This window comes from Calypte anna, chromosome 3, assembly GCF_003957555.1.
Source record: "Calypte anna isolate BGI_N300 chromosome 3, bCalAnn1_v1.p, whole genome shotgun sequence".
NCBI lineage: Eukaryota > Metazoa > Chordata > Aves > Apodiformes > Trochilidae > Calypte > Calypte anna.
In genome coordinates this window covers 72,324,252-72,344,154 of record NC_044246.1, presented here as the reverse complement: position 1 = coordinate 72,344,154, position 19,903 = coordinate 72,324,252, and the positions used below count along the sequence as shown (strand labels likewise).

The window sequence follows — 19,903 nt, the reverse complement described above, 5'->3', positions numbered from 1 at the left end:
GGGACAGTATTTGGAAAAAAAAACCCACCAAGAACACCCCGCACACCCCCCCCACTTTTAATAATAATTACTGAAAATATTACGAATTACACCACTTAAAAGATTAAAACGTTTTAAATGTGATGTTCACGATTAAAGTAATTTCTTAACTTTAAGAGAATACTGAGATTATTTTAAATCTTAATAGACTAGCTAGTTCTTGGCTAAGCTTTATGTTGTAAAGGTCACGTATCCCTGCAGATGGCAGCCTTTGGCGGAATCTGTGCTCCATACTGGAGGAACCCAGCTGTAGGAAGAGAACCTTTCCCTAGCATATAGAAGTATATATAGCATATAGAAGTAGATGCAATTTTATCAGCTTGTTGTAGACAGATGCAATTTAACCTTTAGCCTCTCCTTATACGCAGTGGTTGGCTACTGGAGTTTGTTCTGCAGGGTTTTTCTAGCCATATTGGTAAAGATTTTAGCCTTTCTACCATCTCTTTTATTTCCTTTAAATTGTCCTTTTTGGCAGCTTGCTCTGGATCTACCCAATTGAAACCCTTAACTTTCTCAGTACTTTAGCACCAAAATCTATTTTCTTGTGTTTCCTCCAATGTTCTCTGCCCAGAATTGTAGTTTATTCTGTACAAGAATAACTGTGTGTTTGCACCACATGTGTATGTTATCAGAGTGCTGAGCACTTTTATTCTGTGAGGAAAAGCTACAGAACTAAAGAGCAGAGCTAAAGACAGGTTCTCTGGTCCTTCCTCTCTTAGAGGCAAGTTTTTTACCAGCTTCACTGAGGGAGAGTTTATCAGTCAAGTTTCACATCCTTACAGAACTCCTTCTTTTTAAAGCCACCTTTTATAAAACCACTTTCATCCACTTCTGTCACTTATCCTAACTCCTACAAATAATTCTCCTAACAAATCTACTAGAGGGCATAGTAAAAATAGCTGGCACAGTCTATACTGTAATGCACAAAATCCCCAGTCTCTAGTAACATAGCATTTAATATACACACACACACACACACACACACACACACACACATATACATATATTAGGAAAAAAATCTTCACCACAAGGGTAGTAAGAGACTGGAATAGGTTGCCTAGGGACGTTGTTGATGCTCTTTAAGGCCAGGTTGGATGAGGCCTTGTGCAGCCTGGTCTAGTTGGAGGTGTCCCTGTCCATGCAGGGGGGTTGGATATTGATGATCTTTAAGGCCCCTTCCAAGCCAAACCGTTCTGTGATTCTATGATACAACTGTCATCACAGAATAAAGTATTTTTCTTTCTTCACTCAGTACTGATTTACACATTGCAGGGTGAAATATTTTTTTTTTACTCAAGCACAAAACAGTATGTCCTCATCCCAAGGTATTTCTTCACTTTCCAATAACGTTTTATTTGGAACTTTGGAAAGGATTAGATGCTTATGAACCCAATGATCATGATCCACATTTTAAGGACACATGTCACAACTCACTGTTAAAATACAGGTAAGTTTTAAGGAGTGGCTTTCTAGGGATATTAGTTTATATCAGCTGTGCACTCCTGTCTTTTGCAATAATTTCTCGTTTTGTTAACCAATTCCTGTCCTATTTGACAGAGGGCTAGAGGCCTTGTGACTATATTAAAAGGCTCAACTGGTGGTTGGGTTGAAAAGCAGAATATACTAATTCGGTGGCTTCATTGAGGGAAAAGAATGCAGTGTCCCATATTGAAGACCAGAGCATCTCCACTGGTTATTTAACTGCAAACATGTAGAACATGGCTTTGTTGGCTCTGTATTTTCATAAATGCTATTTTGTGTAGTGCATTGGGCAGCACAGCCACAGCTGATGAGCAGAAATGTGATGCAGTTTCACCTTGCTGCTGTATTTTGATGGTGCCACATAAATGAATAGGTTAAAATAATAGCATTAGCAATACAAGCTCCAGAACTTACCCTTTAACTGGTAAGATTACTCTCCCAGAGCAATATCAATAACTGGAAATATTTACTGCACATCTATAAACATCTAGCAGTAGATCAGTCTAGCTAGTTTTAAGCTATCCTCTAGGCAAGACAGAAGTCAAACTATATGCTGGCAAGGAGGACCTTGCCTGTTTCCAATTGGCTTTCTTGAAAAGGCTGTGTTGACCTGGTGATGAGCTTATTTCCAGATAGATGTTTGTGTTTTTCTGTTTATTTGTTTTGGTGGCAGCTGGGTTGCTAGTAATTTTGAAGAAACAGAATATACTTCTCAGTGAATAATAAGAAAATAAAAATTATTTTCTATTGGATATACACTTAGATGAAGGCAGCACAGAGTCCTGTATTTTTAGTATACATTTCAAATACATTCCTAAAGTGCATTTGAAGGAAGTTATCCCAATTCTGAAGGCAACAAAAGATATTGCAGAATTCCCAGACATGACCCTCAAAGCTAAATTAATGTGTTAAGATGGCATAAAGGGAAGGATCACGCTGCTTAATACAGCCCCCATACATTACTCAGTTGTGCTGCTTACCTCTGAGTCCCACAGATGTTCAAAAAGCACAGTAGCACCCCACCTTTCATTTGCATATAAAGGAATGTGGCTTTGCATATAAAGAATATGGCTAAAGCACTTGCCAGCAAAGGAAAGAGTGTGAAGGCCATTTAAAATGGATATCATCAGCATTTGTTCCTATGTCTATTAAGGCACTTATCATTTACCAGTCTCCCTTCCCACCTCACAGGGCGTTCAAGTCTTAAAAGTGAGGTAGAAAAGTTACATTCTTCCCAAACTCCTAATTTTAAACAAAGAAACAAAAACAAAACACACAAAAAAACCCAACAAAAAAGCTCCAGCAACAAACAACTGTCCTGGAATGCTCAGTTTTAAGTACCTTAGGAGGCTTTCATTTATGCATGTATGCATGCACTGTTATGAGTGGAAAAATCACCACACATAACCAAACCAATGAAAATGAAACCAAAACCAAAATGAAACAACAAACAACCAAGCAAAAAACCACAAAAAACCCAAAACAAAACAAAAATTAAAACCCCCAAAGCAACAAAACAAAACCCACTCCTAAAACCCCTACACACAAACCCCAAGCCCCCAGACTACCATTTCTGGTCTCTCTGCGAAGAAATCATATACCCTTCCTTACCCCCAAAACCAAACAACAGCCAAAAACAGACAAAAGGAACTTCTAAAGTGAAATAATTTTTCAAGAATATGGGTTTAAGGGAAATAATTATGGACTTCATCAGATCATACTTATAGTCTGGATCCTGTCTGAAGTAGCTAGCTGGCCTCTCCCAAAAGAATTCCTGTATTATTCAAGAGCTGCTGTGTAATTCATTAGATTCTCCAGGGAACATGGGCAAAACCTCCTTTTTCATGCATCTTAATAGACTGCTTGTGCAATGTAGCTGCTATACATACCGGTCTTCTCTTATACACTAGGTATATGAAATGTAAAAGGTTGACAACCAAAAACACAGAATTCCAGATCATTATGTCCAAGGCACAACGGTAGAGAGTAGCCCAAATGATGAACAATGCACACCCTGTAAAAATTATTAAAAAAAAAAAAAAAAAGGAAGTTAAATTTCACCCAACACTAAACCCCTTGTTATAAAGCCATCAAAAATGGGTCCATTTGGTGTAGTTAAAAAAAATTTAAAAAATGAAGCAGCTGACATAGTTAAATCTAGTATTGAATTCATTAGACAAACAAGAGCCTGGAAATGAATGTTTGCTGTTTATATCAGTAACATTCATCCCTAACTACTGAGCAGTAGTTGTACAAAAACATCTTAAAATCATACACAGGTGTTTTTTAGAATTTAAAGCAATGTTTGCCGCATTTTGACAGATCACAGGAGGAACCTGAATTCTCCTGAAAGGTTAAGTGAAAATTTAAAATGCTTAGTCTTTTTTTCATTACTTTATTTTGAATAATGACAACTGCCTTAAAAGATGAGGCATACTGCATGATAAGGAAATCAATTTTTAGCTACAAAGATAACACTTAACAAATTATAGGACTATGCATCAGCAAGTCTCACCTAGGTAACAGAGAACTTACCAACAGAGATGGCTGTAGAGGTCACGTATATTTTCTCTTAAGTTTCATGACAAAAAATGAGGAGTAGGTGCAGAGCCAGTGCCCCTTTCTCCCTGAAGACAATGCTGAATTCATTAACTCAGTATTATCTATCTGTCTGGGTTGCCCAGGCAGCATTTTTGTTTTGATCAGAAAAAATCAAAGATGTGATGGCTCTTGATCACCTTGTTAATTAGACTACAAGGGACAAGAGGATACAAAGCTTGAAAGTATTGAAGAGGAGCAATATTGTAGAGCAGCACAGAGATGGGGGAGAGTGAACAAAGAAAAAGGGACAGATCCCTAGGAACCAGGCTTTGTTATTTCTGCTTCCCACAGAGTAAATTTTCTTCCAGCTACCGCCTCAGTCTGAAAAACTCTGATTCTCTCTCTTCAAACTCCAACAATACCCACAGCCCAAGTAGCAAGCTTAACAATTGAAGAGCTCTCACTGCTTTTAAAATGAGAACTACATAGACAAAAGGTCTTGCAATGCTCAGACCCTTGGTCTAATGACCAAGTAATTAGTAATTGTAATTAGTACAATCTGCTTTAACACGTTATCCTACAACAGTACAAAAAAGGCAAGATCACTGTAAAATAAACCATATATGTTCTATTATAAAACTAACCTACACTATGATATTGAATCATAAAATAATTTTGATTGGAAAAGACCTTCAAGATCATCAAGTCCAACCATTAATCTAAGTCTAATTCTAGTACTAAACCACATCCCTACGTACAAATAAGCATTCCCAGTTAAAAGTACTTAAGCATGCCCTATGTTGTGATACACTGGGTTTTAGCTTTCTTACACTGCAACAACTCACTACTCCTCCTTTGATCACAAAGACCTTGCCCCACACAAAGTACAGGAGCTCTGAAATAGCCATGGGACTGCAAGAACATTACAAATGCTTGTTCAATCTCAATCATGCCAAATGCAGCGTTTCCTCTGAAGTCAAATTTTAGTAGCTCAAGATGCCTGCAGCGGTGGGTGAAACACAGCTGACTTCAGGAGAACACAGCCTGCACCCTCTATCGAAAGCCAACACTCTAAAATGGCCATGAAAATAATGCTGGTAGCCCACAAATGCCACGTGTGTGTGTGTGTTTGAACTTCTATTTAAAGAACACCTGGGGAGACATCAAGCTTCTTCATGTAAACTTCACCCGTTGTAGACACACAGTGCACCAGCCAAAGTCCCAGTACTTGAAATTTTAAATTAAGATCTTAAGGATGCACAGACTTAACTATGCTTTGAACCACAATGAATTCTAGGCATCCCGTCAGGTCTGTAGTAAATGGGGTCTACTTTTTTGAAGGTTTAAATCTTCTTTTGGGGAAATTCAAAGAATCTGGGCACATACAACCTTTCCATAACAGGTCTGCCAGGGTCAGAGTGAACCCCCACTCACACTAGAAATACCTTCAGCAGTGTCCGAGCATGAATATATACTGGGATTTTATTGTAAGCTCAAGCAACCAGGAGAAAGCTCTGTAATGGTCACAAACCACTACTTCTGTCACAGGAAGTTTGCAAATCTCTCCAGAATAATTCTCCTACCTATGGTGAGCAGGCCTCGGAGGAAAATCATGTGCAGGTTCAGAGTAGTCGGAATAGCCAGCCCAACTGCAAAGCAAATGTTTGCCACATGGAAAACAAGATGATGAATCTCTTTCCAGTTTTCACACGCAGTCTCGTTGAAAGGCACAAGGGTAGCATTTTTTAAGTCTAGAACAGAACCTAGTGGAGTAACAGTGAGTGGGATAGTTGTTACAATACTCATCTTGGGACGCTCCTGCAATGAGAGAGAGAAAAAAAAAATTAAAAATCATTGTGCATTAAACTGAAATATATTAGACATATAGATGTATTTTAGAGTTAACTTGTCTGTTCCTAGGATGTATTTCCCTTCATCATCGATGGGGAAAAAATAAATCTACAAATGCCTTAAAAGGGCAAGCTATACCTATGGGTGAGTAATGCTTCACTGCCTCTTCTAAGAGTTAGACTTGAAGAATGATGTTTCAAAATTTGGAAAGAAATACTACCATTGTTCCTCCTCTCCCGGTTAATAGATGGTGTCAATCAGAAAGAGCCACAGATTGTTAAATTGTAACAAGTTTGCCAGTCTTTCGGGCAAATCACTTCACCAACCTAGCATGAAGAAGTTTGCAAGACCTCCCCTTGTTTGTGGAACTCCTGGAGAAAACCAGACACTTTAAAAAGCTGATTTCTAACCTAAAAATACATAGGGTTTTGTTTTCATAATAAATCTAGGGTATTTTCCTTTTGTGATAGTTAAAAGAACAAAAAGAAAGAGGTACCTGTAAGCAAATATCTTCCTCCTCAAAAAGTGAAAAATCACTGCAAAGAAAAACTGGAAGATTTCAAGGCACCACCTTTGAAAATTCCTAAGATCAGTATCTCTAAGGAACTGTAGTCTGTGTTGCAAGCAGTCTCGATGGTCTCCTCAACCCAGAGCAGCTCCCAGCTGCAGGAACAGCCGTGCCCAGCCAGCCTCTCAGAAACAGAGGGGATCCGTGCTTCCAGCGAGGCACACGAGATCCCCCACTGTACAGAGCTCAGCTCGAGTCTCCTTAATGAAATACCTGCACGTACCCCCGAGCAAACAGGATCCACAACAAGCAGCACGGTGGGATATGCATCCAAGTATGTGGATGCACATCCCTGCAGCGTCCTGTGCTCCCTGACTGCCCCCTGGTTCCTCTGCTCGGCAGGCTTCTGAGTCACCTTTCATGCACTCAGTGTTTCCGTCAGCCTGGAATATGCTCAGTGCTTGTCTGCTATTTGAAAGGGCTGCTTGGGCTGTGAGGTAATTCTGAGTTGCTTCGCTTCCATCCATTCTTTTTATTATTCCTCCCCCACCCCCCAATTAACTTGTGTACAAGGCATAAGCAAGCTGGGCAATTTTTAAATTCATCAGTCTTCTAAACTTTTCAGAGCATTGGGGGAAAAAAAGACATCAGAAAGAAAACCTCTGCTAGCTCCTCCCCAATGCCCAGATCCTGTCACAGCTAAACCATGCTACAGGACACACAGAGGCAGATGCAGGATCAAACAGTAGCACAGACATAGTGCTACTCATATCTGGATAGAAATTATTTTAAAAGGAAAATGGTATCTAAATTCTTACCAAGATACATAATTATTTATTAAAAGCTGACTTTCTTCTTTTCAGTTGTACATTACTTATTCACTGAAGGTTAATTATATATATACCAAAACCTCTACATTTTAAAATATATTCTAAGTTGTTATCAACAACCACAGTGCTCAAATTCACAGTCCAGGTATCATACAAGTACCATCCAAACACACTATTTTCTTTCAGCTCTTTCTCATGAATTGTGTGGCAGAGCCATTAAGAGCAATTTCACTGTCCTGACAAAGCCACTCAAACACAGAGCCAAAGCATCAACCCACAGAAGGCTGCAGGACCAGCATTTTAATGCACTCACAAGGCAGAAAGAAATTGCTAACTGGGTAACAGTGCTTGTGCTCAACCTGCACCCATCTCATCATTATGCTTTTGTTGTTTTCAAACAATATAAACTCCCTACACTGGAACCGCAGAATCTCAACATACTTTGCAAAAAAGTTGCCAGCTGAGTTTCTCTCTACATTCAGTTTCTCCCTGCCTTGGCATCTGCCAATAAAAGCACCACATAAGAAGCCACCATTTGATAACAGAACAAGACAACCAATCTCCCAGATACAGAACCAGCCATAAGTCCATCAGCTCAAGATCAAAACAATATTAGAAGCAAATGCCCACTGAAGTGGTGGATTCTCCATCCCTAGAGATATTTAAAAAGAGACTGGATGTGGCACTCAGTGCTATGGTCTAGCAACCGCAATGGTGGTTCATGGGTTGGACTCGATGATCTCTGAGGTCCCTTCCAACCCAGCCAGTTCTATGATTCTATGATTTGTCTGCCTTGATTACAAATCCACAAAGCATTCTGAACACTTGAATGTTTTTTTTTAATAGCAAAATTTCCTCCAAAAATTTTTTGGACAACAGAGGCTACCTTACTCTAAAGCTTGGCTGTAAAGCATCACACGCTTCAAGACTGGAACCACAAAGAGCCAATCAACCATAGGGCACAGAACCATCTCATTCTCCTCACGAGCCAGCCAAAATAAAATTGTCTTCATTAACCACAGATATTGATGCCACAACCCACCAGCCATAAACAGTCATAGTGGGAATACTTTTCTTCAACAAGAGTTGACTAAGTCAATAACAACTGACAATAAAGTGACAATAAATTGACAGCATTTGACAATAAAGTGTCCATAGTTGTAACAACAGGATGTTCAATGCTTTGGAAGTCTGGGCCACCTACCGAGTTGCCTACATTAGGACCTAAAAACCTAAATTTAACCAAATCCATAGTTATACACAAGCTATTTCTTTAAAACCTTGAAGTCTTTATATGGCAACATTTGAACTTAACTCACTACTCACAACCAAACATTGACTCACCCTTATGCACTATAAAACAGAGCAGAAAGCTACAAAACCTGTCAGCTGGCATTTTAAAGCTGGCAGGAATAGACCAAGGCTATCTGCAAAATGACACAAGGAGGGATAGTGACAGTGGCTCTGAAGGAGAGCTGCCCATGAATTTCAATGAGGGAACTCACTTGGGAACCAACAAGGCAAGCAAGCAGACAGAACTGCAAGCTTTAAACCAAAATTTTTGTCCATGGGTAACACCAGAAAGACAGATATTCAAAATAATAACTCTTTAATTTTTAGTCCCAGTTCTTTAGTCCTAACATCTACTGTTTAAAATAATATTGAAGAATTAGCAAAATAGCTGATGTTTGACAGATGAACAAGCAATTGTAATTTCCTACTCCTTTGTACCTCAGAGAGCCAAAAATAAATTCTGGAAGTATAGATTCAGGCCTATAAAACTTTAATTTAGGGACACGTATGCTAGGAATTAAGGCAGCATAGGACCTGGAAGTCTTCAGTCTTCAATACATGAAGTCACATATTAATATCAGATGTCAAAACACATAGGGGCAAAACAATACGGAGAGTTTTGGGAAATAGTGTCAATTGAACCAAAAGCTTTATAGAGAATAAGTCAAACAATTCAAAGCATACTTTTAAAGTCCAGTAACTTTTTCCTTCGCATGGATTCTGATACACTAAACTAAGAATTTCGAAACTCAGTTGATTGAAAACTCAAGCCAACTTGTTATCCAAACAGGAAAAAAAACCCTAAAAATTTTAAAACCAGCACTTAGTGACACTTTAACCTTAAATCTATCAGAAATGTGTCTAGCTAACAACAAAGCCCTAGATTTATTTTTTTTTTTGTTAGTTAATTAATTTGATCAAGAATTAAGGTAATAGATGTTTTAAGGTTTGAAAATAAAAAGTTCTCAGAACATAAATGAGGTGAGCTTACTCTAGCTTTTTCTATGCTTAGGACAGCTTTATACCTGAGGCCAAATTTCCAAACACTATTCCAAAAAGTATTTAGTCCCTAAATCTTCAGACACAAACGAGGGTTTTATGGATACTTGCATAATATTCACACAAGACAGACAGAGCAGAAAAAAAAGTTTAAAGCAGTTGATTCTAGTATAAGAGCAGAACAGCCAAGCTAGTGCAGAGCATCCTCCTCACATCACCATGCACTTTATTGAAATTATTCATCCCACAGCTTTACTGTTTAATGTCATTCAAATGAGCTGCTTAAAGCTTTGCTTTAATATGTTTGTATACCTTTGCAGACATTGCAAGTCTACAGTCCATCATTTTTATGTGGATGGATTTTGCAAGGCAAAGGAAAAAAAATATATAAAAACAAAGAAAAATCAAGCTCAACAGTTGTGTTTGTTTGGGTTGTTTGGTGGGGTATTTTTGTGTTTGTTTGATTTTGTTTTAAATCATCCTGCAGAACTATAAGTATTCTTCTGTGTTCTCGTAGCACAAAAGCTGCATAGAGAACTTAGACAATCAATTTCTTTGTTTTTGTAAGCCAAAGAGAAGCTAATAGTGCTAGCATAAAGTTAATTACAGTGTAAATTACCAGATTTCTTTTTATAATGAAGTAGGAGTGAATGGGAAAGTGGTAGAAGAAAAGATGTATTTGAATATGCTCTCTGGGGCAAGCTCACTTCTACTAAATATGTCATGAGCTACAGAAATGCGTCAGCCTTACTTTACACCTTTTTTTTCTCGACAAAATCGATCATTTTCATTCCGCGCAGGTAACAAAAACATGCGTACGGCGAGAAATCCTCTTGGGGATAATGTTTAATATAAGAGCAGCGAGGCTGCGCTATGGCAGTGGAAGTTTGATAACTGCGTTTGAGCTCAACTCTGCCTTCAGATCACATCGCACAGAGAGCCCGAGCTGAGGGGACGCAACCACGGCAGTCACCCTTCAGCCCCGCTCTTCACCGACGTGCGAACATCAAACTCATCTTTAACACGCACACGAAAAAAAAAAAAACCCAACCTAAAATACATTAAAATCATCGAACACCCCGGCCCGTCCCCCTCAAAAGAGTCATTTTCCAAGGCAAGAAGGTCACCACCGCAGAGCCCCGGCAGCTGCGCCAACAGCGAGACCCCGAGTGCCGAAAAGGGAAGGCGGAGACCGGGACTCCTTCCCCCCGCAAACCGGCGGGCGGGCAGCTCCGGCCAGGAGCCCGAAATCCGGCGCCCCCGGCTCCCCCGCTGACCCGGAGGCAGAAGGACCCACAGCCAGCCGGGGCTACCCTCCGCCGCTCAGGTAAGCCTCCCGGGCTCGCTGCCCTCCCCACCGAGGGGCTGTCCCCGACCCTCCCGGTACGGCGGGAGCGCCCCTTACCTTCTCCGCGTCCTCGGAAAAGTTTGCCGGGCGCCCTGTCCGTACAAGACGGGACAAGTCCGCGCTTAAACACAGCCACTCTTCACCTCTCCCGCCGCGGCCACCGAGCCGCCGCTGTGACTAAAATAGGCAGAAGCCCCGGGGAGGCTGCGGGCGGCGCCAGCACCGGGGATGGCACCGAGCGACCGCACCGCGCAGGCGCCTCCAGCCCGGCCCGGCCCGGGGGCTGCGGGCGGCGGGGCCGTGGGGACAGGTGCGGCCGCCAGGGAGCGCTGCGGGGCGCGGGGCGGGCAGGTGGGTGCGGGTGCCCCCGGGGCTCGGGGTCTGCGCTGCCCGCAGTGCCCAGGGGTGAGCCCAAGCATCACCTCCGAATATTCCCCTCCCTCCCCCCTTCCTCTTTCCAGTGTGGAAGTTGTGAGCTCTGAGGGGTCTCGAGTGAAGCGAGTCAAAGCCGGGGGGTGAAGGTCCCCCCGGAGAGGGCTCCGTCGGCTGTGGAGTGAAGCCAGAGGTGAGGCAACGCGCCTCGCGTTTGGGGGGTTAAAATTAAAAGAGCCGAATGTTCCCCTAAACGAGCGGCAAAGTTGTATTGCCCCTACATGGTGGCTCAAGGAGCCGCGGTAGCCTTAATAGAACTGATCATCAACTTGGCGTCGGCTGTGGGTGAAGCCAGAGGTGAGGCAACGCGCCTTGCGTTTGGGTGGTTAAAATTACAAGAGCTGAATGTTCCCCTAAACGAGTGGCAAAGTTGTCTTGCCCCTACATGGTGGCTCAAGGAGTCGCAGTAGCCTTAATAAAACTGATCGTCAACTTGGCATCTGCTGTGGTGGCTTTGTCACCAGCACAACGCTTAAGAAATGTCACCGCGTTTGCTCGCGTGGCAGTGTGACAGCCCCCGGCAACAGTGTGGCCCTAAAGTGGGACACTGGTGTCCCTGCGTGTTGGCACACTGCTGTGCTGGTGTCCTGCACCACCAGTCTTGCAGGGTGGGCAAAGCAGCCTCCAAGCTATTTCATCTCCAGGATGCTGTTGTGTGCCATCCAGAGAGGGAAAGCATTGCAGACACAGCCTGTGGGCACCCCAGCCCATCCCAAAACCTGTCTGTCAGTGATAAATGAGGACTTGCAAAGGCAGAAAATCTCTTTCAATATATTCTGATGAGCTAGCTACAAAGTGGAGTTACTTTTTCAGCAGCCAAGAAGAGCATATGGTCAGCATTACACTTAAATATGTTTGGAAGGATGAATGCAGAATCCTGAATCTCTTTTGAAGTAATTGTTCATACACATACACATCAACATGTGTCCCAGAAGAGTCTGGTTTTGTTATGATTGTTCTTGGCTTTCCATCTTGAAGAAGAGATACAGTTCTTTCCAGTGACACATGAACAGGGTTTTCATGAACGCTGATGCCTGGTATTGAGACCTGACTGTCGAAAATGTATTATGAACTAATTATGAAGGGCTTGATTTGGAACCTCTGACTGGTCAGTCATTCTTATGTATGTATTTGCTGTTTTCCAAGATATGCAAACGGAGCTGGAAAAAGGGTAGGAAGAGCAAGTCAGGGTAGCATGGCTACAGGAATGGTCATGCGAGATAGCATCTAGCATGTGTTTGAGACTGATAATACTCAGCTATGCTTGCTGGAGCAAGGTCAAGTATCTCCCAAAAGCAGCACAAAACAGCCTTGTCAGAGTTCCTAACCAAATCCAGACTGATGTGTAACTATTTTCAAGCACATTTCTGAATGTTACATATTGGAGAAACACAGTTTGCTATACTACACTTTTATAGAGTCTTTGTACTTTTCCTGTTACCCTCCAGGTCTTCTCAGTTTCTACAGTAAGCCTTGTTGAGAAAAAGCAACTGCCTAGCCCACTGCAGAAAAATCCTAGTTAGGAATGCTTGGCAATGATCTAATAATACTTGCAGCCATACACAATTGTAGAACTTTGTCCTAATAGCAGCCAGCCTCTTGGGATCTTTATAATTCAGTATATTTGGGATTAAATATAATTTCCCCTGTGCCGCGGAGCAATAAGTACCAAGACTTTCAGCTGTCAGCAGAAAGAGAGAAATAAGGGGGGATCTTCAGGAGGGCCATAAGCAGATGAAGAGTGTAGACATGGCCCTGATAGACTCTGGAGTTGTGCTGTGGTATAGACCTGCACAGAGAAGAGGAGACTTCCTTTCTTGAATAGAAAGATTAGCATCAAGTTTATATAAAGAGTAGCGCATAGTCCTATGCAGATACTAAGGGACATAATTTTCCACAGCCTCAAGTTATATAAATAATGCTACATAACATAGTTAAAGTTATCTACATTTATATATTTATCTGTATCTATTTATCTGTATAGTTAAATAGATAATGTAAACATTTTTGAAGTAGATTGTGTTCAGTAGTTCTTCCTTTTATTTTAGCATAAAGATATGCTAAAATAGTGTATTTTCTTTTCTTAAACCAAGGTCTCCTACTGTGGAAAAATAGTCTGGTTTAATTAAATTAGTTTTATGTCCTACTGTTAAAATACTATACAGAGTTAGAGGGTTGGTTTAACCTTCTGTCTGTGTCAGTAAGGAACAAGTTCACCGAAGTCTGCAAATATAAATTAATCTAAGAGAGGCAAGAATTAAAAACCTGTTTGCATCTACATTGATGAGGTGTTGGCTTCAAACAGCCCAATCAATTTTTAGAGATTTGTGTTGAATTGATGCATTTTGTAAACAAAGACAGCCGTGTTACAGCTGCTCATTGATGCAGGCTTCTAAGTCTGTCACGTTTCTCTTCTGCTACTGAAGTCTTGATCACTGAAGTACCAACTCCAGTTTAGTAATTTTCCATGGTGAGGATCCAGAGTAGAAAACATCACCTGGATGCTGCAAATTGCTCAGTCTCGTTCTTATCTCCAGTGACCTGCTCTGTGATCTTTGACACCACCCTCTCAGGTCCTGGCTGTTCCTCTCCCCTACAGGAGAAATGGGGGATGTTGTCAGTGTGGGGAGATGTTGCTGAGAGGAGGTCAGGCAGGAGTTCAGAATCACAGCTGACACCAGAGAGTCCCTCTCCTGCTTCTCAGCTCAGCTTAGGCAGGCACCAAAAGACTTTACTAACCAGATGCTAAAACAACTTTTTTGTAAAATTGCAAGAGCCCTGCCTCGTCCAAATGAGAGCCTGATTCCGTAGCCTTTTTTAGGCAAAGTTTTCACCAAAGAGAACAAATGCTTTGTATTCTGGGACCTCAGATATGCCAGGCTGACAGGGCTATTTTCAGACAATGGGCAAGATCTATGAAATGTTTCCATTTATAGTTTCAGGGAGCATACTCAGCATCCACAGTCTAAAGGATGCCTCCTCTAAATTAATCTGTTAAACTCCCTCTACAAACAATGCAAGGGGTGTCTTTTAGAAAGTGATCACTCCTGTGTTTGTTTGAAAGCTGTCTGGAGCAAGAAGAAATACGCTGGCATAGTTCAGAAATGAGACATTTCAGTGAGACAAATCCCATTCCAGATGCTGAAATTATGGCCTGTATACCTGAAAAATTACATATATTTTCCACAGAAAAATAATTAATTTGGGTTTGGCCTGAAATCTTCCTTGAGGATTACATTTTAGTAGAAGGAAGTCTGTATGGGAAAGACTGTGGAAGATAAATACTCTCTCCGCTATTTAATATTCTGGAGGTTTATTTAAAAATATTAAAAATTCTAATAATATAAAATAGAAAATATTTATTTAAAATATTCTGGAGGTTTATTTAAACCTCTCTCTGCAGGGAGAGTGTCTCCAGGTTACACAAGAAAGGCTATTTATTGTGAACCCTTTCTGAATATGAGATATAAAACATAATAATCGAGGGTTTACAAGTGTCTGAATGATATTAGAGTAATTGGTTGTTGCAAACGCAGAGTCAGGAGCTTTCTTCTAAAATGATCTATCCAAGTATCCAAGCTGTAACAGACGCACTGGTATGTCAAAGATGTTTATCCAAAGGGTACACAGTCCCGAGGTATAAAGGCAGAGTAAAATTGTTTGCTATTCAAGCTACCTAAACTGTGCTCGACAAACAGTTTATTCAATCACACTCAGCAATTATCCCTGTTCCCAAATTATGCGTGAGCAAATTATGCGTGTCTCCTGCTGACAATTTAATTTGTATGTTCCTAATATGCAATTGCTCACTGAATGATTTCTATGAATATACTCAAGCCTATGATCTGCTTGCAAGTGCTTTTCCTGGGGCTGTTGCTTGGAGGGCCTGCTCTGCTTGCTCTAGCACTGCTGCCTAAATCATATGGTTCCCAAAAACAATCCCCAAACCCTGCTACAAAACCGATTGGATTTCCTAAGGACGGGTTGATGATGCAGCTGACACTGCTCTGCCGGAGCTGCTTCCTACCAGCAGCCGGGAGTAACAGGGAACCTGTCCCCAGTGGGTCTCCTTTTTTTCCTGGAAAGAGAAGAATACTGGGAATGGGTTTTGGGCACATGGCTTCTCCAGGACTCAAAGTTGCAATTGACAGGTTGCTCTTAGTTAACACAAGGCTCCTCTTACTCCACACATAGCTGGTAGACAAGTAATAAAGCAGTGTTTTGGTGTTGTATTTGTCCCCTAGTTGGGTGACAGCCCAGTTCTTAGGGGCCCAGGCTACAGCATATTTGGCAGGGCTGCTAGAGAACTGGCTATGGTTTTTCTGTTCCCTTTCTGGACAATTTCCACACCAAATGAAACTTCAAAATGATCAGGCAAAGACATCTATGCTAATCCTCAAGTAAATCCATCTCAACTGCACCTCACCATGTTGGCTCTGCAGAGATCTTTGTGAATTTATGTAAGAATACGTGACTCTTGGCATAAGCCACATGAACTGCAAATATTGTCAGGGTATAAAATGTACTCATGCTTTAGGGTGTTGATACAATGGCAGTTAATGTTTTGGTGCAGTATTAGTCCTTTTCAGCTGTGCATTTTGATGTGGCTTCTTTTTGAGAAACAAAAGCTAGGCTTGAATCTCCAGGACCTTGCATATTTGCATCATTAAAAACTACCATTTTTTTAAGGACTTCTTTAAATAATTGAAAAGTATTTAGAATTTTATTTCAACATTTTAAAAACAAACTAGGTAACAAGTGTTTAACAGATTAAAAAAAAATCCAGAAAGCTAACTTAAATACTCAAGGAAGGAAGACAGAGAGGAAGCGGGGGAAAGGCACAAAATTAGTCTAAGGAATTGTTTACATAAGCAACAGGGAAAGCATGTAGGACTTGAGAGTGAAAATACTTCACACTCTGAGGGGGAAGAAAAGGTAAATAAGTTAGCTCAGAAGAACTGCATATAAGAAGCTTTTTTAAAGTTAAATTTGTCTTTGCAAAAAGACTGAGAAGAGAGCAAGGGTAGGGAGAGCCTGAAGAATTCCATGAATAAACAGGTCACTGATACCAGGACACTAACCAAGACAAAATAAATGCTAAGAAGAGAAGTTCAAGGACAAAAAGCAAACCAGGAATGCACAGGTTCAGTCTAAATGTACAGAAATTAGTTGATGTAGCCCAAGTATCAAGCAGAAGTATTTTTATGCACTTGCTAAATTAGCAGTTCTAAATAAGAGTCTTTGAAATACTGCTTGTTTTGAGAATAAACCTTAAGGAGATAATAAGCACCCAATTTCTGCAATAGCTGCCTCCCCTACCATTTCACAAGAGTCAGCATCAAGCAGTTGCTAAGGAGCATCTGGTCCACATTTACTCTGCTCCCTGTCTCCGATGCTATGTCTACAGATGCTGGACTCAGTTGTGCATATAGCAAATGACTGTCAAAATGTGTGCAGAGTTATGGTATATCTCAACTGCTTCTTGCTGCTGTGATCTTTGAGAGTGAAAGCAAACACAGAATTGAGAAAACATACATTTTCTCCTAATTTCAACGAATAAATAAGACCATCCTTCTGAGTATTGTTTATTGTACTTTGTTCTGTAAAGAAAAAAGCAACAAAACCCCCTATTGTATAGGGTTAAAAACAGGGATACAGACTGCAATAAGCATACAGATATATATGTAAGATTATTGCTTTTGCATGTAGTGTACATACCACAGTATAAAGCAGCTTCAGAACTAAAATTGCAATGGCTAAAAAAAAAAAGTACTAATAATTTGTAAAATCAAATCCAGTAAATTTTTTATGTTTCATATTTGATTTTAGTCTCAGTATTTATTTATTTTGTCCTACTGATAATTACTCATTACTTCTTTAAAAAATGAACATACATGCTGAAAGCACATTATGTTTTTGAGAAGCTATTACGAAACAAGGAAATGGAAAGCCAGTAAAAATCAGTGCTCAGTACTGTATGATGCTGTATGACTGGTTTTTAAGAAGTACTACCCATCAACCCACTAGGGAGATCTGCTTAAAAATATCATCTGAGAGGACCTGACCTTTCTGTAAATGAAAACAGAAGAGTTTTGCTTCATATTAAAAATAAGTATCGAAACTATTTTATCTAAGCTATATATCTCTTAGTAAAATAGATTATCTTCTACAGCTGGATTCAGTAAAATTTTTAACACGAGCAAGCTAAATGAACAAAGTGCAGTAAGGATTTCCAGTTATGGGAACTGCTGATACTCATCCTTGCATATCCTACCAGATGTGACCTGGCTTGATTCAGCTTTTATTATGGGCTTAGTTATTTTGTCCTTATCCCAGTGTCAGAGAACACCCATGGGAAGACACAGGTCCATACCTAGCATTTTTTGAACCTATGCCAGAGCTTACCTGCTGCTATCCCACCCTTATAGCCCTGTCCTACAGTTGGTCCCTGGACATCCAAACCCAGTGTTGGGTATCTAGATTGTCCTGTACACTTCTTAGGAATCCCTAAAACCAATACATGGGAAAGGCTGAACACAGCTGTGTGCTTCACCCCCATGAAGCCCCAGCTCTGGCAGGACCTGAGATCATCCAGACCCAATTCCTGTCTGGGGACAGAGACCCACTCACCTTTCACAGGTCTGATGTGCAGTTGCTACAGAAGTTGGTGGTGGTGCTGCCCTCTTCTATACAATGACATAGTAGTCAGAGCATTTATCCATGCAATTGGATTTTTGGCTTCAAGTTTCTTTTTCAGCCTGAGGTAACTTAATCCCAGAAAATTATTGTATCCCCCCAAGCTTTGGGCAAGTTTGGGTGGAGAGTTAGTAGTGAATACAATGAAGTCTACGGAATTCACCGCAAAAAATTAGCAATATTTGTGGCTTGCAGAGTGATGACTTGGATCCAAACTCTCTGCTGTCAGAACCACCTGCAAAGCTACCCTCTAGAAAGGCTTACGCCAGCCATGGTTTGGGACATGACCCTGACTCCTGCTTGTGCTTGTGCTGCCTTTCTCCTACACACTCCTGATGATCAAGCTCCACCTACAGAGTTTGATTCACCAGGATGAGGTGGCTTGAATTACACACTAAGTGCAATTAACTCTTTTGATTAACACAGAAGCAGAGTTAGAGTAAGCAGAAAGTACAGAAAGACAAAAATTTACAAGGAAGAAAAAGTAATGTGAATCAGACAAACTATAAAAAAAATGGATGTTTTCCCTTTTAAGCCCTCAACCTATTATATTTTTATGCACATTAATGTAATAAAAGTATTTTCAAGAGGGGATTAACAGATCAGCCTAATAAGATACTTATTTGTTCTACTGTAAAAAAATATTTGTTATACAGTAACACTTTGGTGCAGAAGAATATGTATACAAGTACTATAGGAATAGAAAGAACATTCAGCAAATAGGTATTATTTTTTTCTTTTTATATCTAAATAGTTTTCTTCTATCTAAGCATCTACAGATTTGTTTCATTTTAACACATTATTTGCAAGACCTGCTTATATGAGCAAGACAACACTATTTTTTTTTCATGTATATTGAGCCCAAATGCATATTATAATTTAAAATAACTGAAAAATATAGAGTACTTTTTTGCTGAAAATGCAGCTTCAATATATTAGTTAATTAGTGCAAGCAAATAAGTTTTGTGTCATGTAACGAATCTATACAATTTAATCCAAGCATGTATTCAGCTTTCCCAGAAGTCATGTATCTATCTATCTATCTATCTATCTATCTATATGCACAGCTTGCTCTAATTCTTTCCATTACTGAGTTTACTTTGATCACTATTGCATTTGCTGATTTATTGCAGGGCAATTAATTCTTGAAAATTGGGGCCCAGGATGGCACTTTTTGGTCACCAAGTCCTGCTGCTATTATCATGGGTAACCACACAAAATGATCATTTTCATTCAGTACTTACAATTTGCCTTGCATAGTGGTGTTAATTATAATAGTATTTTGGGATGCATTCTCTATGAGTTGTACGATGGGAGTTAAAACACCACTAAGGATCCGTTACCTGTACTTATACAACTAGTAGTTAATCATTCATCATTTAATGAAAGAATTGCAGGGTCAGTCCCATACTTATTTAAGGTATTTATCAGACAAGCATTGCTCTGCCAAAGGACCACAGTGAACCTGCCCCTAGCGTCCTGACTTTGGGAAATAGAATCATAGAATCATAGAATTAGCCGGGTTGGAAGGGACCTCAGAGATCATCTAGTCCAACCCTTGACCCACCGGAGCAGTTGCTAGACCATGGCACTGAGTGCCACATCCAGTCTTTTTTTAAATGTCTCCAGGGACGGAGAATCTACCACCTCACCGGGCAGTCCATTCCATAGCCTGATCACCCGCTCCGTGAAGAAATTCTTTCTAATATCTAACCTAAACCTCCCCTGGCACAACTTAAGACTGTGTCCTCTTGTCTTGTTGATGGTCGTCTGTGAAAAGAGTCCAGTTCCCACCTCGCTACACCCTCCTTTCAGGTAGTTGTAGACAGCAATGAGGTCTCCCCTGAGCCTCCTCTTCTTCAGGCTGAACAGCCCCAGCTCTCT

At 40.5% G+C, this 19,903-nt stretch overlaps 1 protein-coding gene across 1 annotated transcript in view; it reads right to left on the bottom strand.

Moving 5' to 3' along the window:
- Positions 1 to 11,137, bottom strand: part of BVES (blood vessel epicardial substance) — a 32,834-nt gene extending 21,697 nt beyond the window's left edge. Inside the window, exons 1-3 of the mRNA XM_030446932.1 lie at positions 10,949 to 11,137; positions 5,646 to 5,880; positions 3,411 to 3,535 (exon numbers count right to left, since the gene is read on the bottom strand). Coding sequence (XP_030302792.1) covers positions 3,411 to 3,535; positions 5,646 to 5,868 — 348 coding nt within the window. The 5' untranslated portion in view covers positions 5,869 to 5,880; positions 10,949 to 11,137. The remainder of the gene's footprint in view (positions 1 to 3,410; positions 3,536 to 5,645; positions 5,881 to 10,948) is intronic.
- Between the last annotated feature and the right edge of the window lie 8,766 nt (positions 11,138 to 19,903).